This window comes from Coturnix japonica, chromosome 1 (genome assembly GCF_001577835.2).
Source record: "Coturnix japonica isolate 7356 chromosome 1, Coturnix japonica 2.1, whole genome shotgun sequence".
NCBI lineage: Eukaryota > Metazoa > Chordata > Aves > Galliformes > Phasianidae > Coturnix > Coturnix japonica.
The window spans coordinates 140803611-140829653 of record NC_029516.1 but is presented as its reverse complement, the minus strand read 5'-3'; the positions used below and the strand labels follow the sequence as shown (position 1 = coordinate 140829653).

At 34.8% G+C, this 26043-nt stretch overlaps 1 protein-coding gene across 7 annotated transcripts in view; it reads right to left on the bottom strand.

The window, feature by feature from the left end:
• Positions 1–26043, bottom strand: part of DACH1 (dachshund family transcription factor 1) — a 351137-nt gene that overhangs the window by 105519 nt on the left and 219575 nt on the right. For 4 of the 7 annotated variants that reach the window (XM_015851658.2, XM_015851656.2, XM_015851657.2 and 1 more), the window contains exons 4-5: positions 12461–12616; positions 11784–11956 (exon numbers count right to left, since the gene is read on the bottom strand). In XM_015851658.2, the coding sequence (XP_015707144.1) occupies positions 11784–11956; positions 12461–12616 (329 nt within the window). The remainder of the gene's footprint in view (positions 1–11783; positions 11957–12460; positions 12617–26043) is intronic. The other 3 variants (XM_015851659.2, XM_015851661.2, XM_015851660.2) reach the window with 1 other exon arrangement.

Here is a 26043-nt window from a genome sequence, read left to right as displayed (position 1 = left end):
GCCCTTTAACTCCATGAAAAAAAAAGGGGGAGGAGGGGGGGGGAAGAGGGGGGGATTAAACTATGCAGAATGTATTAATTGACTAACTTAACTCATTTTTATATCCTTGCTTCATAATTCCACAATCAATAATACAGTCTATACCAATTTTTCATCTTTATCTAAACTAGCTGCAGTAAGAAATGGAAATTCTGCTACTAAGATATGGAAATACTCTGTAACTCTAAAAAGTCAGAGTGATAAACTAATGGCTTTGAAATACCAATATAAGCATTCTCCCTTACTACACCTTTTGTGTATAAGATAAAGACTCCATCTGTGGTAAAATATTAACTTCACATTTACAGTGGCTTCATTTTACAGTTCCTCAGGAAAGAAAATGTGCGAAACTGTGTTCACTAGATAACTCAGGTGATCAGAACTTTTTTATAAATTCTGCACAATGTCAGTTAAGTCTGTGTTAAAAGAATTTACTATGTTAGAATCCTTATAGCAGGATTATGTTACTTGACTACCAGCAATCAAAACCTGTAAGTACAAAAACAAACAAACAAAAAAACATATATATTTATTTTATGTATTTTTGGTAAAATCTGTTTAGCTTGAAATAGACACATCTGCATTTTGATACTGAAATGTAGTTTAGACATGTTAAATAGATATGAAACTTCAGAGACACCTATCCTTTGAATGAAAGGGTTTCTCAGTCAAATGAGATACAGACGATAAAGTCAGTGTAGCCTCATCCAAAACCAAATATCATGGATCAGTTCAAACGCACATGTGCAGACACTGAGTTCTGTTTCAAACATCAAAGGATTCTGAGATGTCCATGTCAGGCTCACATGATCTACAACAAATCTGTCATCTTCAGGAGTGGCAGCAAAATGCCAAAAGCATTATGCTTGCACACACTGACTGATGGGCTGAACAGCTACCTAAACACAATTGCCAGTATTTACCAGAAAACAAGATATGCAGAATTATTTATGACTTGCAAAACATAACCCCAACTAGCCACATTTTTTTCCTCTTTTTTTTTTTTTTTTTTTTCAATTTAACGGTGACCCAGTTTATCCAAATAGACAGGTCTTTCAATTAGGCATCAGAACTGGAAGCCATACTAAGCAAACACGTTACACACTCCTAAGGAACAAATCTGGAGAGTTCTTTAGTTCAGTGTTCTTTACAATCTGATACAAATAATGAATTCTGTGTATTTAAGAATCTGATGTTTAACACTTCCAAAAATTATCCCAGCATATATGAAGCTTCACTGTAAGGACTGCAGTGTCCTTTCCCGTACTCTTACTCCACTGACGCTACAAGTCACAGACCCTCAATATTAATTCACTTTATAATTAGCAGAATTGTTCTTGCAGCACTGGGCTTTTTTTTACTTATGAAGAACAGAGATTTTAACAGATCTTAACAGTCAACTCTAGAATTAGAAGGCACTCATGTTTTCCAAAAATACCACATTACCCACAACTTAATATTATCTCAGTTTCTTCATGTAAAATAAGGATGTCTTGATGTACTTAACAACATTCCTCTACATTTTTGGAAAAACTCTTCACATAGATGCAAAGACCATATAACATGAGCCCATACTACAAGATGCCAAGACAATACTATAAATTCCTTCTAAATTATCTTTGATTAAGATTTATCTGAATATATCAGTAATGGCATTCAGAGAGCCATACTTTCTTCCCAATATAATATATGTCCTTTTATTCAGATTTTCATTTTTTGAACAGTGCATCACTACCAGAAATCTTTCTCAATACCTACCATCAGATAAACTTGATGATATTAAGTTGTTGGTGCCTATAACACTACCCAAGATTATACATTTCAGGAAACTGCAGGGTTAATCAGTCTGCTCTTAAGATGGAAAAGGAAGTGTATATTCAAGGATCTCATCATCTCAGTCATCCCTCAAACATATTTTTATTCTTTGCCATTCCCATTCCAGAATCATTCTGACAAAATTTGAATCTACAAACTTCCAATAACCAACCACTTTTGCATGCACAGTCTTAATCTTCTGCATATTCCTCTTCTAAAGCTACCTAAAGGTATTTCCAGTCTCAGCTTTCTCCTGTGTTAGCTTTTCTGTACAGCTCATCTCTTGAGCCTGATTCCTTTCATTTTTGTCATGGACTGAGTAGTAGATATGCAACTATGAGTACCTGAACATGAACACCACTATTAAAACTATTAAGCTATCTTGATGCTCCTCAGTGATAAATAAACTCCTTAAGGATGTTTATCTTTTAAGCCATTAAAGTGCAGGAGCCAAAACTGCTTAGTTGCAATGTCATACTTTTCTATAGTTTCATTGACTTCTTACTGGAGGACGGATACATGACAAAAATTATTTCATACATGGTTAATTTTCAACTTTTAAAAATATTGAAAAGAAACCAAGCAAACAAACAACAAACAACAACAACAAAACAAAAACAGAATGCCTTCATTATTAGAAGAGATGATAACATTTTGAACTTTCTCTGAAGGCATCTGGATTCCAGTGGTGTGTTTTTTTGTTTGTTTGGTTTTTTTTAATACGATTATAAAAATCTCCTTCAAAATGACCAAAGCAAAGACTTCTTCAGACCTCATTTGAACTCAAATGAGAAGCATTCACAAGCTTTCTTGTGAAATGACATACTTATCTGACACTGTATTAATTAAAAAATTGAACTCCTTGACAATATTTTCTATTTTCTTTATAGGGGATATTTTGCTTTTATAGTTTAATCTTTTTCTGAGTTTAAGACTAAAAATCAGAGTTTATTGCAAAAATTTGAAAATGAGATGGGATAAGTGTTTCCTGTCTTCCACAGTCACTAGTACAATTGATGTTAACATACTGAATGCTATAAATGTTTATTTTCCATGTCGTTACTTGAATAACATCATCATCTTGTAAAAGATCTTGCTCATGTCCCACTCATGCAAATGCTGTTTCTCATCTGTTTCTTAATACACTTCTAAACTCAGTCAAAAATTATGACTTTAAATATTTTCTGTTGTCATTAATTTTATGAATTTTTAAAATACTGGATTTATTTACTGAAAATAACATAATTGGCTCCAGTATTTTCTATTTTTGAACATCTTGAATTCTGTTGTTTCTTGGACTAATTTATAATAATCTGATTTCCATTTTGCCTTTTAATCCACAATTTTCCACTGATTTTACCTCATTTCTGATTATTATTCCCATCATAATACTGAAAAGAGACAACACAAAATGTGGAAAGAAATTAATTGAAAAAAGGATTTTATGTTTGCTTTGTGATGATAGGGAACATTAGTAAAAGTTAAATGTCAAGAAGTAAAAATAGAAGACTTCAAAGAAATAGTTTAACAGTACTTCAAACAAATCCTTTGAAACTAACCATAAATATAATGATCCAGACAGCCACTAAGTTTCTCAGGACCAGGACATTATTAACTATTTATTTATTTATTATGTGGATGTACCTTCTTCATTTTTGAGCATATATTTTTTCTGAATTTGCAAATTATATTTTCTTTGGAAAATGCTTGTTTTGGATTAAAAATTCAAAGTATTCTTCTAAGGCATTCAACATTCATATGCAAACATAGTATAACACAAAAAGCCTCTTCAAGCTGAATTATGTATCCCTTTTGCACTGGCAACTTGGACAGAATTTTCCTTCTTTTTCTTCTCTCTCTCTCTCTCTTTTTTTTTTTTTTTTTCATTTTTTTTTTTTTTTTTTTTTTTTTTTTTTTTTTAATATCTACTCTTATCTGTAAAGCAACCATTCAAGTTTAGGAAGCAGCAGTAAGAATTCATTCTTCATATTCAATTCAAACTGTACATCCAGCCAAACACCAAGAATGAGATTCATCTGACTAAATGCAGTTGTCTACAGTACAAATGTCTACTTCTGAGCTAGTCACCCTGGGTTCATTTTTTACTCATACATTTACACCTCCAAGGTACAATTCACCTCCCTCTAAAGTAGCAATCTAAAACAAGCCCAATAAGTTGTGCCAGAGAAGACAGCAAAATGAATCCCATTCATTGTACCTCATGGCCATTTTGCATCACATTAATCTTCCATCGCATACATGGTTCCCTGTTACACACATGCAAATTGCAAAACAAAAAAAAAAAAAAAAAAAGACTACCTTCACTATATCGTTTGCTATCTGTAGCTACCTATTCATATGAGCATATGGATCTTTTTATCTTCAAATTGTGTGCAAGAAATATATGTCTTTAAGTAAAATAATTTCATTTTATATATTAAAAAAAAAAAAAAAAGACATTATTCCCAGTCAGAACCTGCCAGAAACCATTTGCTAAGTTCAAAATAAAGCAATCGGTATTTAAAACTCAAATACATAATTTTGATTACACAAATAGAATAATTAAAATGAGACACTGTTCTCCAATATAAAGCTGATTAAGCCATAATAAATGAGTTCATCTACACTTTGACCTAAGATTTTTTTACACTAAATGAACAAAATGTGCATAGATGTTTTCATATACAGATTTATATTAACTCAAAATAATAAATGATCCTGACTAGTCTGGAGTTTCTCTCTGTAAAGCAGAAGTTCATAAGCACAGTGTTAAAGTATGCTGTTCTCTGTGGTCGTGAAGACTGCAAATGAAATAGTAAACTGAAATAGTAGCATTTTATAATAAACATTTTAAGTTGAATTGTGGTTCTTATATTTGTTTATCTTAAGCTTGATGCTTTAGGAGCTAATAAAAAATAAAAGATTTATTCTACAGTATTTACTATGTTTACGTTACTACTACTGGTGAAGCACTCACTTCGACTTTTTTATTTTTTTTATTTTTTTATTTTTTTAATATGAAATCAAATTTCATAGAATGGGTTATATTGGAAGGAACCTTGAAGATCATCTAGTTCTAGCCCCTTTGCCATGGGCAGTATTGTCATCCACCAGAACAAACTGCCCAGAGCCCCATACAATCTGGTCTTGAGCATCTCCAGGAATGGGGCATGCACGTATTCTCTGGACAGACTGTGCCAGTGCCTCACTGTCCTCTGAATATAATTTTTTTCCTAGCATCTAACCTAGATCTTCTCTCTTTCTTCTCTTTTAGTTTAAAGGCATTCCCCCTCGTCCTGTCACTTATCAGACCACATAAAAGCAAGTCCCTCTCATGTTTATAATCTCCTCGCAAGTGCTAGAAGCCTGCAATGAGGTCTCCTCAATGTTGTCTCTTCTCCAGGCTGGATGAGCCCAACTCCCTCAACCTGTCTGCACATGAGAGGTGCATCAGTCCTCTGATCATCTTCATAGCCTGAAGAGATATTTTAAAACAAATCTGTCAGGTGCTATCTTGATTAAATATTTCAATAGTCAATGTCTGGTTTTGGATGAAAAGATACAACCTCATAAACAAATGTAGAGTAACCAGTGCTGTGGTATACAGTGAAAAAGTTATTTTCATTTATTTAGAATTCAGTGGAGAGCTGCTGTACTGATGGTTCCTTTTTCAGCTTCAGTTACTTTTTCATTTCTCACTATATTCTTACTTTCTTCCATAAGTTACACAACTAAAATGCAACTTCTGATTCTGCTGCTCTGTTTTAACTATTACAAAATAGAATTATCTCAAGTTGCTGTTAATATGAGGCATTTTTTCATGAGATGATTTTTGCATGAGACCTTTATATTTTTATATATCTTTCTGCTGGCTGAAAAAACTGATGCAGTGAAATTGCTAACAAGCAAAACCTTTGAAACCATGGGCAAGTTATAGAAGCCACCTCACGTCTCAAGCATCCCCAGGTCACAGCTGTCAGATTGCTAATGACTGCTGTCAGAATCTGCTCATACATCCAACTTATATACCTAAACATTCCATTCAAAAAAGACATCTAGTGTTTGCCTCATGTTTGAAAGACTACAATACTCTTCCAAAATATAATTTTGGAGATTTTATCAATGCTAACTCCAAATCCAAAGTGTTGCTATTTAAGGCTTCATTTCTAATTTTGTCTTTGTCTCTCTTCTTCTGAACATCACAGAATAAAAACGTTTGGCTAAAACATAATCTTAGCTATATTCCAATTTTTTATTATGAAGAAATGAATATAACCCAGTAATAGAAAGATATTCAAAGTTTTATGAATTTAAAGATAATAACACTAACTTTGAACTCAGTGAATTGGAAGGAAAGGCCTGCAAACCATCTATTGTGGCATTGTTTGAAGAGTTAGTTCTCCCATCCAGTGAACTGGCAGATTTATAAGCTAGAGACACAAAGACTTAACTTTTTTCTCAGTTACTTAACTAGATAAAGTGATTTTGGATTATTACTTTGCAGAGTAGAAATTTATATTAGGGAACCTAACTTTCATAGTTTAGACTTGTATACATCTTATACCGTAGCTTTGAATCTACAAGGGATGTTCCAAAAATAATTCCCTCTTATTTAATGATGTTGGCCCACAATGTCAGAGGTAGATGCTAGGAGCACAGCAGTAGAGGTTGACCTTCCTCACCAACATTCCATTACATTCTGTTGTCATGTGACAGATCACAACAGAGGGACACTGACAAAAATGGTATCTGACATAGAAGTACAGATGAAACAAACATGCATCACCTAATTCCCTTATGCAGAAAATATGGCACCCATTGACATTCACTGAACCTCATCAAATGTATGGAGACCAAATAGTGGATGTGAGCACAGTGAGGTGCGTTTCAGCAGTGATGACAGTGATGGTGTGTCACTTCCATTGGTGCAGATTGTACCTGTGTAGAGCGTATGTTCTTGTTCATCAATGGTGAAAAAGCACAGCTAACGGTGGTGACTGTGTTCAAAACAAAAGTAGCTGAAAATCTGGCCTATCACAGTATCACAGTCTCGTGCGGGTTAGAAGGGACCTTAGAGATCATCGAGTCCAACGCCTGACATTTGAGCCCCTGTGTAGCAGAGCGGCACTTCTACCATTTGCACCACAGGGGGGATTCGAGCCCGGGCCCTCCGGCGTTGCAACGCGGCATTCCTACCACTTGCGCCACCAGGGCACACTATCTATAAGTGTTATTGCCACCAGGGCACACTATCTATAAGTGTTATTATGTTCTCTGAATCTGTTGTATTTTCCATGGAAAAAAAATCGGAGGCATTACTTTCAGAGTGATCTATATACAATGACATTTTAGGTTATAATGATGAACTCTAATATCATGATTCACAGTCTTTTAAAAACAGTTCGTGGAAAAATCATCACTTAAGAAAAATATTTAAGTAAAATAAGGGTTAAAAGATTAATCCAGAAGATAATGAAAACAAAAACAAAAAGTCTAAAAAATTAGCAACAGAAGAAATGATGATATGCCTCTAATAACAAACACTTTCATGAAAGAGAGCAAATTCACTATTTACTCATTCTTATAAAAATAAAGAAAAAACAGCTTTATCCTTCTCACTTACAACTATTCTCTACAATATTTATTTTACTTGCAGTATAAGTTATTATTCATTGCCAGTGCAAGGTTCAGAAAGTATGCTGACCAGAGTTTGATTCTCATCTACTCACTCAGTGTGTAAAACTTAACAGACACTAAGCTTATCACCTCTGACTGTTCCTAGTGAGGGGTAGGTAAATTACCAATGACATTATATCCATGTTTATGGGAAAAAAATTCCCCAACTGTTGACCTCATACTTTCAAGTTGATCAGGTTTCTCTTTTAATCCTGTTTGATATTAAAAAATAAGATCACAGTTATTTGGCTGTTGTCTCTGTCCACATGATCATATTCATCCCTCCTAGGCAAAAGCAGAGTGGGCATATGTGGGCAAATGGTGTTTCACAAAGGTGCTGAAGAGTAGGAACATATATCAGATCTTAAGCACTCATAATATTACTAAAATGATTATATGCATTTATATGATTTATTTATAAATTTATGATTATAAGATTTTACACATTTTACATGTGAGTTCTGGACGGTAGATAATCACTCATTTATGTATCTACATTTAGTATAAATGTATTGAGGACAAATATGTTACAGGTTGTGACTGAAGAAGATATAGTGATACTTTGATAGTGACTGAAATAGTGAAATTAGATGTACAAACTTTGAAAAATATTCCATAGCAAGCATACACTTAAAAAATAGAACAAATATTAACTTGGCCATTTAAGAACACTTTGTCATAAATACACAACTTTCTAATTTATGGTTATGTAAAAATCAGGTGGGAACATGAAACTTGGTTTGCTAAATAACGCACAAGATGTTATGCCAGGAGCTGCAAAAAAGTTGGCTTCTATGATGAAGATTTTACTAGAATAAATAAAATATGGTTGAATTTTCAAATTACATGAGCAGACAAAGAAGATATAAGTAGCATCAATTTTTAATATAAACATATGCCTAAATAATCCACATTTTTTGAAAGAAGAAAAAAAAAAAAAAAAGATGATTTTCCAGTTACAAAACGCTAAAATGTTTCAAAATCAAAATTGTTAGTTACTTTCAAAATCTTCACCTAGGTTAACTAGATGAGCTACAAGAATGAACTCTGATGACTTTAAGGAACTCTGGGATAAGGAAAAAAAAATGGTACAGTGCTGTTTGTGGTTAAAATAATACACATAATTACAGGATGATAGTCTCTCTTTCAGAGTCCAATACTTCTGAACCTATTAAACAGCCGTAGGTCTGACGAAACAGGAGTAGGTCTCAGTTAAGTTCCTCCAGTTCCCAGAGACATTGCCACAATGGGGTCAGATCTGATAACACAGCAGGCCCATGACCTGCTTCCCCAAAAGTAAACCTTTTTTATATAACCCAGGAGCTACACTGTACTACAAATGCACATGCTTGACAAATTTTTTAAGCAGAAAATTAAAAATACTAGTGAAAAATCAAATTTTGATCTCTTACATAGGAAATAAAATACTTGCAGATGATGAAAAAAAATGGAAATATTAGTAAACAGTGAAAACAAACTTTTGTTTTCTTAATAATTCATACTTTTCAAATGTGGTTCTGCATATACTCCACCCCAATCTTCATTTTTAAAATACCTCTCTAATACCAATGGTCACTGTGTCATGGTTGTGTAATTCTTCTATTGGTGTTCCACATCATAACATCATGTGGAGCACAGAGAAGAACTACATGTCCCAGAGGACCTCACGGTCAGAGAGGGAAATACATCACAGAAGTGATGCTTGCTCTCTCTCTCGCTGCTTGGCAGCGAGTGTGGGTTTGCACCTTCAATTCCAATTTCAAAGTAGGCTTCTCAGACTTCAGAAAACTCTCTCTCTTATTTTACTTGATTTATTAGCCTCAATTTCAATTAGATTTTATTATATTGTGTTATCTTGCATTCTGATATCATAGTTAGTAGAATAAGTTTTCTTCCTTAGATCATTGTCACTGCTCTGCTTGTTTCCTTGATCCCAGCTCCCATCTCCCTACCCCTTTTCCCTTCCCATTTTTTGCAGGACTAGGGAACCCACAGGTCTACTGCCCCCCTGTCATGGACATAGATTGATCTAGACAACTCTGTGACACACTGTTCCCTTTAAGAAAATAAATTTAGAATGAAATACAGCACCACTTATGTTCCAAAGAACGACTTTAATAGTGTGTAACAATTCACAGAATCAAGGAATTGTAAGGGCTGGAAGGGACCTCCAGAGGTCATCTAGTCCCAGCTCCCTACCAAAGCAGGCTCCCTAGGCACAGTTGCATAGGTAGGTGTCCAGGCAGGTTTTGAACATCTCCAGAGAAGCAGGCTCCACAACTTCTCTGGGAAGCCTGTTCCAGTGCTCTGTCACCGTTACTGTGAAGAAGTTCTTATTCACATTTGTGTGGAACTTCCTTCATTTTGAAGCCTTTTCCCCTTGTCCTATTATCATGTGCAACTGAAGAGTCTGGCCTTGTCCCTTTGCATCCCACACCTTAGATACTTATAGGCATTGATCAGTCCCCCTCACAGCCATCTTCTCTCAAAGCTGAACAGACCAAGGTTGCTTGGTCTTTCTTAATAGGGGAGAAGCTCCAAGGCCTTCACCATCTTTGTGGCCCTCTGCTGGACTCTTTCCAGGAGATCTCTGTCTTTTTTATACCAGGGAGCCCAGAACTGGATACAGTACTCCAGGTGAGGCCTGACCAGGGCAAAGGAGAGGGGATCACCTCCATAGACCGGCTGACCACACCCTTTTTTATTCACCCCAGCGTGCCACTGGCCTTTTTGAACACCTGGGCAAAGTGATGGCTCATGACCAACCTGTTGTCCACCAGGACCCCCAGGTCCCTCTCTGCAGAGCTCCTCTCCAGCAAGTCATACCCCAACCTGTACTGGTGCATGCACTTATTCCTATCTAAATGAAGACTCTACACTTGCTTCTGTTAAACCTCATCTGGTTCCTCTCTGCTAAGCTCTCCAGTCTGTTCAGGTTTCACTGAATGGCAGCACAACCTTCAGGTGTACCAGTCATTCCTCCCAGCTTAGTACCATCAGCCAACTTGCACTTACAAAAGATAGCTCAAGTGAAAACAGAAGAACAAAGACACAGAAACAACCATACAATCAAACAGTGAACTTTCAGCAGAGCATACAAATATCCACCTTAAGAGTAAGATAGATATTAGGGGGAGAACTGACATAGCACCTCAACAAACAATTCTTCTAAAAGCAACATCTGTACACTCTGTACCATCAAAGATATGACAGTGGTGCCATTGTAGGCCTCCAGGGGAGATCTTACATTTGAAAGTTCAGATAGCTAAATTAGGTCAACAAATCATATTTTTCTAGACTAGTCTCAACACTTTTGACAGAACGGCACAAGCATGTTGAATGTCTCAATAAGCAGACATTTTTTTTCACTCTGATTAAATCATCTGGAACTTCAAAACCTTTGTAATTCTTAATTTGAATGTCTAAAGATTTTATATTTACTCAATTCTTGTCAAAGAAATTGCAGTAAAGGGTATATTTCATAGTCATAAAGTATCAAATAATCTTGCCACAGTGTCCACTTCTAACATATGGAAGTTTGTACACAAGTTTGTGTACATTTTAAAACATTTATATATATGTAGTGGTAAGGGAGAAATGTTTGTATAATGAATACAGATCATTCTCAGTTACAACGAGGAAAAAAAAGTCTGCTAAATAGCTTCCCAACCAAATTACTCTGGGCTGGAGGCTGCTGCTCTAGGAGGCAATAAAACTTAACAGGGGTTGGAAGTTTCAGGCTGAAATTTCTCTACAATACTACTACTGTTCTGGTCTGGAGATTATTGGGTCTGCTCTGCACAACTTTGTTGCATTGTGTTACAGCATTAGGCAATTTAGAGGCAAAGTATCAAGCCTTTCAGCCTTCCGCAGGTGCTTGGAGTATCTGTTGAAATGCTTAGAACTACAATTTGAAAGAATAGACAGTCTTGATCTGTTCCAATTTAAGAATGAAGAATTCTTTTACTTGACATGTTGAGGAACGTGCTATTTGATTACAGACTGTTGAACACAAGAAATCACAAAGTGCTGTATCCTGTATGAAAGCAGTCTCAACTTGAGCACTGTTTGATTATGAGAGGGGACAACCAAGTAGGTAAAACTGGACATGAGCAGCCTACTTCTCAGAGTTACAAAAATTGTTTTTCTTATACATACTGACTTCATGACTTACCGTAAAAATTCTACCAGCTACCCATCTTTGTAAAAGACGTGAATGTGAATCATTTTTACCTCTATTTTAATATCATTACCTTAATAACAGATGTCTCAACTCTGGATGGAGGACTCTGCACTTGTGCTGCTGCTGCCATGTTGGCAATGGTACTAAGGTGATTCATCTGGCTCATTGCCATTGTGACAGAAGCTGGAGGTAGGCTCACAGGAATTAGTGGGTGGGGCATCATCATAAATGGAAGCTCCAATCCTGGAGGAAAAAGAAGAAAAGAAATAAATTGGTTTATTTATTTTTGCATTTTAAACTTTTTTCTCATATGGACAAGACTATTGGATGGTTCACATTTCAGGACAAAGCAGAAATGTGTCAGTTCTTCTCTGGGTTATACTGGTGTAAATCACAAGCAACAGAGGGCTTTTAGACACAAGGAGAGGCTACTATGCCTCTTAATTTGTTCATATCAATGTAATGTTGGACAGTATCATTGATAAACAACAGCAGCTCATTAGGTTTTCTGATATATTCTGCAAGGTGCCTTAGCAATGCATTACTACGCAATTTATACACAGCTTATCAAAGTATTGCATACATATTTGCTCTTTCTCATCTCCATTTCTCCTGGTGGTAACTCTGAAGGAGGTATTCTAACATTCCCCACATCTTTGATTTTTGATAGCCTATTTATGTAAACAGAAAATAAAGACAAGAATTGGAAAACTGCTGGTATTAGCGCTGAAAGACATCAACCCGTACCATTTGGCAGAAGGTGGTTCTGTTGTAGAGGGTTGAGAGGATGGCTAACTGGAACATTATGCTGTCCAGGCAAGTTGGGGTGGTTAATAGAGGCCTGTGATCCTTGGGTGGGGGGAGACTGAAGTTTTTCTTTATCCCAAGAACCATCACTGCTGCCTGTGGGGAATGAATATAAATTATTTGGATGAAGGAGGACCCCAAATTTTAGATTTTTGAATGTTAATGGGAGGCCAGTAATTTAACTTTTCTTGCAAGGAATAGTTTTTATTTTATTTTTTGAATATGTGGGGTGGGGGATGGACTTTTTTGAGGTTTGTTTTTCCACCAGCTGAAAAAGTTGTAAGGATAAATTTTCAAGTCCAGCCAGAGAATAAACCTAAATGTATTAGACTTTTGCTCCTTCAAGTGAAGTTTGTGTTTGATGTGTTAATATTTCTATACATAATTTTGCCACTGATATTAAGTGGGGAAAAAAAAAAAACTTTTTGCAAAATTTGTTTTATATGTGTTCATTAAGTCTAAAACAACAAATTTTGCCTATTATGTCAATACAAATTCAAACTACATTAATATTTCTTTTGTATTCATGAATGAACAAACACTGTAGAAATTAATTAAAAAATTCAGTTACTGAATATGTTCATACATGCCTGGTGTACACTTTAGTGTTGAATATTCAATTTCTGTTTCATATGATTAATTAAAATATATGGAATTGTTTAATGATTCCTGAAGTTTTTTTCTAGAGGAACAGAATGTGGAAAAATTAGAGTTGAGATGAGTTCCTACATTTGTGAAATATTCTTTTTTATTATTGCAGATTCCCTGTTAAAAAAATACCCATGGGATTAAATGCAAGAATACAATTAAAGGAAAATCCACTTACTTAAAAATATTAATTTTTAGATTTGTTCTGAAAACATATTCTTCATTGTGTGCGCATAAGTGTAATGTTGAGATTGAGCATGTCTACACATTCAAAGTAATCCATATAATCATAGTATGAGATTGTAGGTATTTCATATACAATCAGTAAACAATGTTTCAATATATTAATATCCCTAATTGCATGCATTCTCAGCAGCGTTAATACACATCGAGAATAAATGATCTATCCCTTTTTCCTATAGCGTGCAATGCCATCTTCCTTACTGAAACTTGCTACTACTTTCATGAGAACTGATCTTGATAAGTCTTGATAAGTCATGAAGTGCATATTTCTAAATGTTTTCCTGCATACGTCTTACTACCTGATAAACAGGGCCTGAAAAAAGAACAAAACTAACACCAACTTGTCCTCACTTTGGTAGAAAAGGGATTAGCACATTAGCCGTGACTTTTTTTTAAATCATTTTTTATGGGATGACAAAAGCACAGAAGTTGGTAGAATTCCAATTTAATTTCTCTACATCTATTAAAAACCTGATTGTAAGAGCTGTACAACTCAGTTTATAATGAAAAAAACACTCCATTATTGCTGTGATTTTCTTTCCCTTGTTACTTCATGAAGACAGTTGAGGCTCAATATAAATCCTAACTCATTAGCTCAATACTGTCTCAATCCCAGTGTAAATTGTTCAAAAGTAGGTAATGAAAATTCAGTCCAAACTCTTCCAAAATCAAACAAAGCAATTTCATGAAACAGTGAAAAGAATCAATTATGTTAGATATTTTTATTATTTTACAAAAATTGTCATCACCTTTATGCAGTGTATGTAGCCACTCTGATTAATCTGTCTGGAGTCTTGCCACCTTTGGTAAGTGAGCATATTTTCTCATATTCTGAGAACCACTGAATACATACATAAATGAAAGAGCTTAATGGCAGCAGGAAAAAAAATAATCTTCAAATTTCTCATGTTTTTTTTTGTGTGTATTGTCGCTGCGACATACACATTCCATTTAATCTAATGTTCATTCAGTAAAAATTCTGACCATAGAAATAAGAGTTAAACACAAAAAGTGAGTTCATCTCAATTAATTTAAGACAAAAGGTAGGTGTTGATACCAGTATGCATTTAACAGAAGAAGACAGGTAGCGGCAAAGGCCCAATCAACCCATCTTTGCGTGCATAAAATGATTAAGTACTTTTATGATGTTTAGGGCTTCATTACAAAAGAGCCACCAAAAGTCTGACTACATAATGTCAAATACTGGGCAGAAAGAAGTCCAATCTAAGTTTTTGCACCCATTAAGGAAAAGTTCAGGAACCTTCCTTCTGGTGGATGTTGCATCAGAATACATCCTGCTTGTCCATGCCACTCCCATTTCATGCTCATTGCTGTCTTGCTGTGGCTAATGTGAAGCCAGCATAAGTCCTGTGTGTTGGTTGGTTAGTTTAATACAAGTGCGACTACCATGTGATTCAGATGAAATCAGTACTGCCTGGTGACCAGGTAATGCCGACATGCACACATGCCTACACAAAATGGAGAGGGAAAGACCACAAGAGACAAATGGAAAGAATGCCCTCTGGGCTTGCCTACATCTTTGCAGAAAATGCAGAGAAAGCTTTTACAGATGGATTAGACTTATGTGGCTTAAGTAAGATGAATCTAGGCCAAAATGTTTTGCTTTTGTAGCTACAAACTCTACAATCATCATCCACTGAAAACTATTATTTGGACATTTCTGTTCTTAAAAACAAGTAGAAAAGTACGCGCAGTTGGTAAAATACATTTTACACCTGGGGCAAAATTCTTGAATTTACACTTAAAGTTATTGCATTCTTAACCAGGACAGCATTTTACAAATCCTTTAAACATTTTTTTTTCTCAACTTTCCCATACAAAGATGCTGACATACATATGTGCCATTTATATACAGAATATATATAGAGAGACTACATATATATATATATTATATACAACATATTAGTGAATATATGAGCATTTGTTAACATGATAGGCACAGAAGACATTCAATGTCATAGAGCTGGTGAACTCCCATTGTATTTTCCCTATTTACTACACAGATTATCTGCAGTACAGTTAATTTCCTATTATACACTGATGCTCAGTATGGAGATGGTGTCAATTCCACTGTAAACTCTCCCAGTGAGGTCACTGGAAGTTGCCAGGTTAGTCAAAGATTGCCAGTTATGGTACTGATTATGTGGCTCAGAAATCTGAGCTTTGTAAAATTAGTACTCCTTTCTGCTTCCATACCATATTGTCTGCTACTTCAGAACGATATCAAAGCCAATAATAAATTAGGATAGAGAATACAAGCTTCAGATAGCAAAGCATCAATGCTAGTATCTAGTCAACGACAGATTGCTTAATACTTGTGGTTTGGTATTGTCTGTGAAGATCTGTTTATAATGAGTCTTAGACAGAATCCAAACCATAATATTAGGAACCACTTTCAAACTATATGCTGTTGCACTCCTGAACACTTTTAAGTGGACAGACAGAAACAAGTAGTCCTGGCCATTTGCTCTGTTTTTCTTACATTAGTTAAACATAACAATTTTCCTCTCAGAGGAAACAGTAATTTTCATTAATGTCAAAGCAAAATAAGTTTAATTCCATGGACACTACTCACTGTCTGCACAACTAAGTGCTAAGTGCTAGCTACATGTTCTGTCACTATTTGTATTTTATTTAGTCTTAAGGCATACAGTGTTATGGAAGAGCATAAAAAATGTGTTTCCTTCTTCCTTTTCACTTGTTGCCCTGCTGGAGGCATATGTTTTTTCCAGTTTTCATCAGTAGTTGTCAAGTCTTTGTAATAGGATTAAAAGTCTGGACACCTGATATCCCTGGGTGCTGCAGTTCACCCTCACAAAAGCTGTTTGCTTTAAATTGAGAGAAAATCATTTTTAGTGGCATAATTAATTAAATTATGCAAAGTGTTCCAGATTCAGCACAACACTTTCTGAAGCAGCAACTGGAAGCTCTACATTGCATTCAAACTTACATTGCATTTCAACTGATGCTGCAATAGGTTGACCAGAGTAGCATTTTCAAGGCTTTCTGGCACAAGGGACTTGATTTGGAAATGTAGATGCTTAATGTTAAGTGTTCAAACTCCATACATGAGCGCTTCAAACCCAGTAACCAGCTATATCTTTCACATGCTAAAGTGCACTTAAAAGTTTGAGACTTTAGTTCCAAATGTTAGTACACATTTAAAAACTGAGCTCAAAATGTCTCATCATGAACAGTCTGATGGAACAAAAATGACAATACATTTTAGTAGATTAAAAGATTACAGAATTGAGTGTTTTTCCCAGTAACTAATATTCCAGCATGTATTTTCCATAACGTCAACTACTTTCTCCCATAGTCAGCAGTTATGCAACAAACCATTATTTGTACACTAAACTGGATCTGTAAGAGCCTGATGCCTGGATTATTTGTACTCATTAGTAGCACAATTAGGTAGCTAAGGATGGTAATAATAAACAAAAATAATTTTGGACTGGAAAGTAATGCAGCCAAGTAAAAGAAAATGAAGCAGAAAACTAGGCTGTATGCTATCAGCCTTGCAAGCAAACTCTGATTTAAGCACAGTAGATTCATTTTTAGAAACTCATCTCCTATTTCTTTATTCCTTTTCCTTTCTCATTCTGTTCCATTTCACATTCAGTTTGTCTAAATTAATGTTCCTACAAAAGTAAGCTAAGGCTCTACAGAATTGTTGAGCTCACTTCATCAGAGGTAGGTATCTTTGGTCAGCTGAATCTGAATCTCGTGGCTCTAGTGACTGAAGTGACTCTCCTCCCAGACTCAGTTCAATTCCCCGAACACACACCACATGAGACAGCTAAAATGATTTCTCTTTTTCTCACAGGGTTGGTGAGAACAACACAGTGCCTGCAAGTCACCTGGAAATGGAATTAAGGCAGCATACTCCTGGGCATCTAAAATAGTAGAAACATACCTATGTCTAAGCAACTGAGTCAAACCTGTCTTGATGATAGGTGAATTTTAAAGTTAAACTAGGTTATCTTCCAGGCCCTCAAGTCTTCTCTTTGTTTGATTAGAAAACTTGTTTATTTTATGGCATCTTGGAGAGGACTCTGCTTATATTTATGCAAGTGAGTTCTGGCCGTAGCTCAGGGCCTGAAACAGTTAATATTATTACATTCACGGGCAGTATCATGTGGCAAAAAGACAAAGGAGTCTGAATTTCTACTACGAACTCCAACCTATTTATTTGTTTGTTCATTTATTTTTGGTATTACTGATCTTCTTTCAGTCTCCCTAATCTTTCAAACAAGCCTGCTGTTATCTCCTGTGTTTGCTGAAACAAACTGTATCTCAGCAACGATTACCAAACAAAGCTTCAGTATCAGCTGTGTTGGCTCATTTTTCTGAAGTGGACTATTCTTCACTATCTGTGCTATTTATGTCCACTGGAAAATATGCATAATAGCATGTTAAAAGTCAGTAATCTTAGCATGTGATGTTGCAGAAGCTCTCATGCTACTCTTCAAATCAAATCCTTCTTCTTTAGACTTGATTGCTATAAATTTGTGTTTCCATTGTTGTATAATTCAATTTGGTCTGCTGAAATCAACTATAACCCTTGCCTGCTTACCTGCTTCCTTACCTACCAAAACAGTATTGTGAGATATATAAAGAACAGATATTTATAGATAAGAATACTTTTATAAGGCCTCTGCGTCATTGCTTTTAAAAGCAAATAAAACTTTGCATTATGTAAATAGTGTCTGTCTCATACTGCTGATATTTTAAAAATAGCATTATTACCTCTTCTGAGATCACAAAATGTATGGGAGAACAACTGCTGTCACATAGGAAATTATAAGTTTCCCAAGTGTTCCCTGTAACACTTTATGTTATGTTCCAGTCTAGATAAGCATTGTTCTCCTTCTTCATTTTTTTCTTTTTTTTTTTCTTTTTTCTCCTCATGAAGCTTTGCCTTGTTGTTTTAAGGTTAGATAATCATGCTTATGCTCTTAAACAAACCATGAGCAATTCAGCTTGATAACTGAAAGTTTTTCAAATTTTATCTAACATAGTGGGCTTATGGGTCTGGTATTTGTAGTTCTGCTACTGCAATTACAGTGAACAAGAAGATATAGAAAAGAATTCTGATAAATAAATAAATAAATGAAGGCTATTTCTTCGATATATGTTTTCCCATACACATTTAAAAAGAAGTTATGAGAACCTTTGAAATCACATATACTTTCTTCATTGCGGACAACAGATTCAAACTCAAAAGGAGTTTTAGGCCTCCAACATATCGACTGCTTCTTTTACTGTCTTAATTTTATTACATAAGTTTTTCTTGGCCATGAGAGAAGAATGATAACCACAGTTTGCACTGCAAGCCAGACTTGTTCCACTTTACTTCGCTTATCATATTTAACTTCTGATAAATAAAAATTGCAGTACAAACAAGTAATTCTGGGAAATAAGATGGAATTCTACAAGCTGAATATCAAAGTACATATACTTAATCATGAATTACAAAAAATTGAATTTATATAGAGTAGTAAGTGAAATAATTTTTACAGTGGCAGTGAATCCCATGGAATATATATTTCATACTTTACACTAATCCTTCATTATTTCACTGAAGAGATTAACACAGGAAAAGCTTTTTTAAAATTCAATGTAATGAATAATGAAACTGTCCAACGCAAGTGAAAGCTTGGCAGCTCAGTCATAGGCTGTGTGGCATTTACCTAAAAATAAACTTTCCATTCGTCTCCTTCCACAAATACTTTAACTTATTTCATTTCACAGATGCTATAAGGTTTATTAGGATAGTTATAAAATGCTGTATGATAAGAGTTCAGGTACCTCCTTGAGGTAGAGTTTTTATGACATAACTTTTAATGTGCTATAAGAAATCAACCAAAACAAGAAGAAAAAAAAAATAAAATCTTATTAAACATGATAAAAAAAATATTTAGTGAACATATTGATTAAAATTGTATGTACTTATTTGTAGATTTTTTTTTCCCACTCATTAGTTAATCCAACAATTATATATTTTCAACAAGCAAACAAACACAGCAGAACAAAAGAAGAGCAAGGGAATGCAATGCATCACATATTCGTTTAGCAATACGTACTCCCTCTTTTCTTTATTTTAAAAAAGAATTACTTCAAATGACCCAAAATTTTTAACTGAAAGGGAAAAATCCTGCAGATTTTCAGGAATCCTAAGCACAGCTGGTGGTCCTGTAATTTAATCTACCAATAAAAATCCATTTAAGTTAGAAACTTTCTAGTAAATACACGAGTGCAAAATGCATATACGTAGATAAAGTCCATGATGTAAGAAACAGAAGTTTCCTAATGTCTTCTGTAAACAGAAAGATACAAGCAATCAGTCTGAGAAGACTTTGTCCCATCTCATTCTGTAGTGTTACAACACAGGAAAAAAAAAAGAGAGATGGAAGATGCACTGGGCTTGAAGGACTGAACAGGCCTTTTGCAAGCCCCTCTAAGGCTGGTGTTTGTACACTTAGACAAAGCCAGAAAAGCTGGCATATTTCAGGCAGTCATATTTTCTGATGATTTAAAAAGAAAGTCTGCTGAATTAAACGGGAATATTTCAATTTTCTAAACAAATGCTGAATGAACTACATACTATATAATCTCCGCAAGGTTGGGGCACAGAGCACTTTCTTAAAAATTATCATCCAGACTTTCACTCATTGATTTTTCAGTCATTTTCCTAGAAAGGGTGGCTTAATGATCCACAATCAGTCCTTACTCATAAACAGATAAATATCTTTTCCAGTCTCCTGCAAATATAACAGTGAGGTTTCACAGCAGTTAAATCAATCTGCTTCCTGTGAAAATAACCAAAACTGGGCTGCATGAAACCCCACCATCTGCAACGTGTTTCAGATGCTCTGTGGAGCACGCATGGCAGTGTTTCCTTTCCAGAAAAAATTGCCTTTGCCCCAGTGATGTGTTGCCTGTATTCTGCTTCAGGAAAAGGATGTTCCTGATCCATGCCATGTCTCTTTCATACCACACAACTACCACAGGGATGCCAGAAGCTTGCACAAACTCCAAAGCTCACAAAGAAACTGCCTCCTCATCCTCTGTTAAGCGGGAGCTAACTCAAAAGTTTGGGAATTGTCTTTCTTTCAAGATTTCAAGATTTTCAAGATTCAAGGCTGCGCTGCTCTACCCTACCCACCATGGTATAATCTTCATTTTTTAGTTGTTATAAAGCATCTTCTGTAAGTTTACAACATGGAAGCTCTCACACCTCAAAGGAATCCAATGAAAATTAAAAACAACAACAATAAAAAAGCCCCTTTTATAACTTTTAGATACTGAACTTCACAGCTTCAGTATTATTTAAAGGCATACGGATATGCACATATCTGTGTGCTGTGTGTACATCTGTCTACCATTATGTAGACAGGCACAAACCACACATGTAAATACACAAAGGATGCAACAAACTCTCAGCATGAAATTCACTAATAAATATCCTCCTTTCATTTGTATACAGAGAATGCACTCCAAGTAGTGCTGATGCCAGTATACTCAGTCTAGCAAACAAAAACAGACCATGAATCATTGAGTCCATTGCTGTTTAACACATACTATGCAGTGTTTGCCACAAAGCATGTCATTATTACAATTGTCATTAACTATCTCATTATCCTACAGTAAGTTCACAGCAAACTTCACCCTTTATATGTACATATATAATATTTTCTGCATTTATATGTCCCAAAACAGATTACCATCATGTTCTGCTACTTAAAGAAGGAAGTCATTACTCAAGAATTCAAGGATCCTGAATCTTTTGGATTTCCAAAACTCTTCCTATACCCAATGTATTGTTTTCTCAGGACAATGATGACAGAAGTGACTGGTGTGACTCATATGACTAGTAGTAGCAGTGATGCTTAGACCAGATGCACAGTCCTAGCCCTAGAAGGCTTACACAGGGAAGATACTATAACAAATTGTGGGTATACAGAGACAGCAGTCCACTGCAATTACCTGTCACAAATTATGCCGCTTATGTAAAAATGATCATTTTTCTCTTTGAAATTTAGTTTACCAGTATTTTCCTATTTTGTGATAAACTGGTACCCTATCTCATTCAAAACTGCTACTGTGTTTCTTGATGGAGCCTTACAACTACGATGAAAGCCAAATTTTAAAGCGAAGGAACTAAACTATGAAATTAGATTTAAGAGGGAATATGAAAATGACATATATAAGTACATTTCTTAAAAGTTTTCTTGGAATTTCATTGCCTTTTTGTAATTATTTTGTAGTTGTTTTTTTTTGTTTGTTTGTTTTTGTTTTTGTTTTCTATTTTTATTTCACTTCTTAAATGCAAAAACAACACAATTTCAAGCTATTTAAAACAAACTGTTTAATTTTCATTATTCAATAAGGTATCTGGATCACTGTTACCAACAGTGATTACTAAAGACAAAAAAAATTCACCTACTGTGGAAGAGACAAAAAAGCCAAGATAGCGTTTGATGCTGATTTACACTTAGACCTATTACATCTATTACAGATAAAGATGGTAGGCTTTTCCAGTGCTTAAGAAAAAGACACAAGCAGCTACCTGCTTCTTTCTCCGAGTTCCATCAGTCCCTCTTCATTAGCATAGTATAATATTGACAGAGATAACCTGTACTCCCAAACCTTTTGCTTTCTGGATGAGTGTATAACTGGCGGTTATCATACAATAATGAGGTGGATGCTGGCCTTTAAAGACCATCAATAGATGCCTACTCACTGGTATGTGTTCAGTCCTCTGTATACCAGATGAACAAAGGTGTTTCTCCCAGAATTTCTGCCCAGCATTTCACATTGTCAAGCTTAGTCTAAGTGTCATCTTTCATCCTAAGATTCTCAAAACATATAAAAAAGGCTCCAAATACAATGGATTCCACTGTTGTGAACAGGTGGCTGAAAGTTGCTTGTGATTGCTTTACAGCACTGGAGCTGCCAGTGTGTTTTAGTGCACATGAGCATTCATTGTGGATAATTACTGACTACTCAGAAGTCTGTACTGCTAAGTTTTAGCTACCTTATGTCAGATAAGATGGATCTGGATGTAAATCTTCTCTTCAATGCACAATGCTTGTTGTGCAATAAACAATCAAAAAAACCACATTAACTTCCACTATGACCATTTTCATGGTATTATGAAAGGAACCACAATGCTCTCTCTTCAAAAGAGAGTAAAGTTTCTTATAACAGTATTAAGAAAAGGTCTTTAGGTCTGCACCTTACTAAAAGCACCAAAAAATATCTCATAAGCACTGCTGAATCCTTTTTTTTTTTTTTTTTGTTGAGATATAGTCCACATATGCATGTTCAAAGAGAAAAAAATCATGTATAATGTGTTGTCAAATTTGTCATTATTCTTACAAGAAAATACAAGATAACTGACACTTTGTAATGCATGCTGTTTAAGTAAAGAAAATCAGCAATGTTAATTTCAGATTATAATTACTTTAGGTACAGACCTTGAAGTTAAATATTAGACAAGAGCCAGAGGATTCTGTGATACTCAAAGAAAAAAACTGCAAAAATTGTGGCTGTTTTTCTAAATTATTTGTAACTAATTTTATTATTATTGTTGTTGTTGTTGTTGCTGAAGAATTGTGAGTCTTTAAAGTCAGTTTGAATAGTTTTCCCAAGAACTTTGTTTTCATAGATGATGTTAATTTCCTGACCAAAAAATCAACATAATGAATACTGGTTTCCAATGAAAGCTGTACTTTTCACAATAAAATCACCAAAACTAGCAAGTAATTATTAGGTAAAAACCCTCCTAGAAATTAAACTCTAAGGAAAAAAAAAAATAAAAATGTCAAGGTCATTAAAATAACTTGAAGTCAAATTCCTAGAAATTAAGTAAAGGGTAGTAGACATTGTGAACCTGGCGCACAAACTAGACATAGAGCTTAACACGCTCTGCAAGATGCAGTGTATGTAATTTCACAACCATATTCTGTAGCAGGAAAAAGATGTACACATCATTTTTAAATATCTTTTCCTTTAAAAGAATGAAGACCCATTTCCATTGAAGTCAGTGAGATTTGAACAAGGCCCAAATTTCATTCCCGCTTCTTTGATGCTCCAGTCTGAACATGGTTGCGTTCAAAGACACAAACTCTACTTCAACTTCAGTGTAGAGGCATGTTAGCTTAAGAGATGTACACATGCTAAAAATTGGCTATAAAGTTTAGTATTTTGTGTTTAATCTATGAAGGGCTAAAATATGTTATTTATGCTAGATATACGATAACAGACTATTTGTTCTTTTAAGTGATTTAGCAACACAGGAAGTTTAAAAATCAAGACTCCCCTTCTACTCCACAGGGATTTCTGCGCAGCCTTCAGGACCGATACCATGTTAAAACGTTAGTACAATTTTTCAAGCAGATTACTCTGAACATCACGCTTTGAAAAATTTAAAAAGGAGAACAGATAGCAAAATGTCATTTCTTTCATAGCTGCAAAATGCAAACTCCAAGTGTTTTAACCTAATGAATAAATGAGTTTGTCCTTTATGTATAAAATATAGTTTGTGTTTGTTGCACAAGTTTTTTAATAATAGATGAATTTTAGGTTTGCTTCAACATATTCAATAAAGTGTGATTAATTTGGTTTTTCAAAAATGCAAACTAGACATTACTATATTACTCTGTAAAATGCACAGCTTGCAACATTATTGTCTCTGTGGGATCTTAAATTGAATTGTAAAATGTGTCTTATTTCCAGTTTGATTTATGTAAGAAATTTCAGTGGATAATGCTCTTTTTGAAGTTTCGGTGCTTTCTGCAAAGAAACAAAGCATAACGAAAAATCATGACACAGTTTATTATAAATCACAGCAAAGTTTTATCATTACATAATCTTCCCCTTAAAAACCATATACTGATGTCACATACTACGCTCAATTCAGTGAATTAACTTTTTTGTGAAGTTTCATATTATGACAGATTACATAACACATTTTTGACATGTTCTCTGATTTTATAGCGATATTCTAAGTCATTACCAAATCTCTTCTTCTCTAAAAAAGCTTTCCTGTGCCCTGAGAATTAATCTATGATACCATTTAACTTGGCTTTTTGAAGTAAATATCACTAGATAAAAAGCCAGCTGGTTCTGAATAATGGGATACTTGAATGAATGTATTAGTGTTTGAAAATGAGAGTACAAGTCCTTTAAAAAGATTAATTTCCATAAGAAAGATAGCTCACAGATCTACAAAAGAATAAATTCAAAACATAATAAACTGGCAGAAAGAGAGGTAGATTAAAGTAAAGGCAGCAGCACCTTGTTATTGCAGCTGTTGTATAGCAGTGTTTCTGTATCAATTACAACATTTGGTAGGTATGGGCAGACTCTTCAAAGGTTTCACTATAAAGCTCGAGTCTGGAATACAGAGTACGCCCTATGTAATAACTTGAGTGATAATTTTTTTTTGTTAACAGGACATAACTTTTGTTCGTAACAATCAAGTCTCTGGGAAGAGTTACAAAGACGCTTCTGACTTTAATGTGAAAAGCTAACATCAGTTTTGTTTATTATTAAAGATTTGGATATGAATTTATCTTTACAATGGAAAGAGCCTGCCTTTATCGCAGCACACAAATGCTGACATCAGCATGTAAACTGACTTTTGTTGTCCTATGGACTTTATTTTCAATATCCTGTTTCAAAATACGTTTCCTTGAACAGGTCTAGAATTCTGTTCACACAATTACTCTGGCCAAACATTAATGAAAACAAAGTTTGCTGATGCCAGTAAGTACTGTGGATTTGCATAAAAGATATTCTAAGGCTCAGGGAATTAAATCACGTTGGGCCAAACTTTTATGTATGTGGGTTGTATTTTGCTTTTGTTTTCTGGGTTGGGAGAAGGGCTCTGATGATTGCACTAATCTAGATTCCATCAGCTCCACACAAAGTTTGTCTCTGGTATGTGTAAAGTCAGATCAATCTAAGTAACCTTTTCTGGACAACAATGTAAGTTTGTCATGAAATGCAGAATCCTTGAAGGCATCCTATTAGTAAAGTCCAGGGCATTTTATCTGTCAACTGCAAAAAACAAACTCTTCTGTTTTAAAAGTCATGAAGTACTGAATATGCTGGCAACAACACAATTCAAAGCACAAAAGTTTTAATTCCAGTACTTACTGCAAAACTGGTAGAGAGCAGGTTTAACAGGAGACATGTGAGTCTATCATCTCGTATATTTAGAGATTTATTACATATATGTCATACATTTTACAATAAAATAAAGTTTTCATATTTTGCCATTTTGGAAACTCACCACAGTTGGAACAGAAATGACCCTGAAACGTCAATATTTCATTTGTAACTGCAACTGATATTAAAGTGTTCCTAACATGTCTTTGTACTGTAAAAGAGATAGTGATACAGACTGGAGGTGAATTCTTATATGAATGGTAATCAACACAGTAATTACAGAATGGCGTGATAGTGAAATAATAAATTATCCGATCAAAAAGATATCTGATCCAAAGTGACAGAGTTAATAAACAGGCCCTGACATTTGAAACAAAGTTATGTATGACAGAACCTGTTACCCCAAACCTTATCTATGCAAAAAGTATACT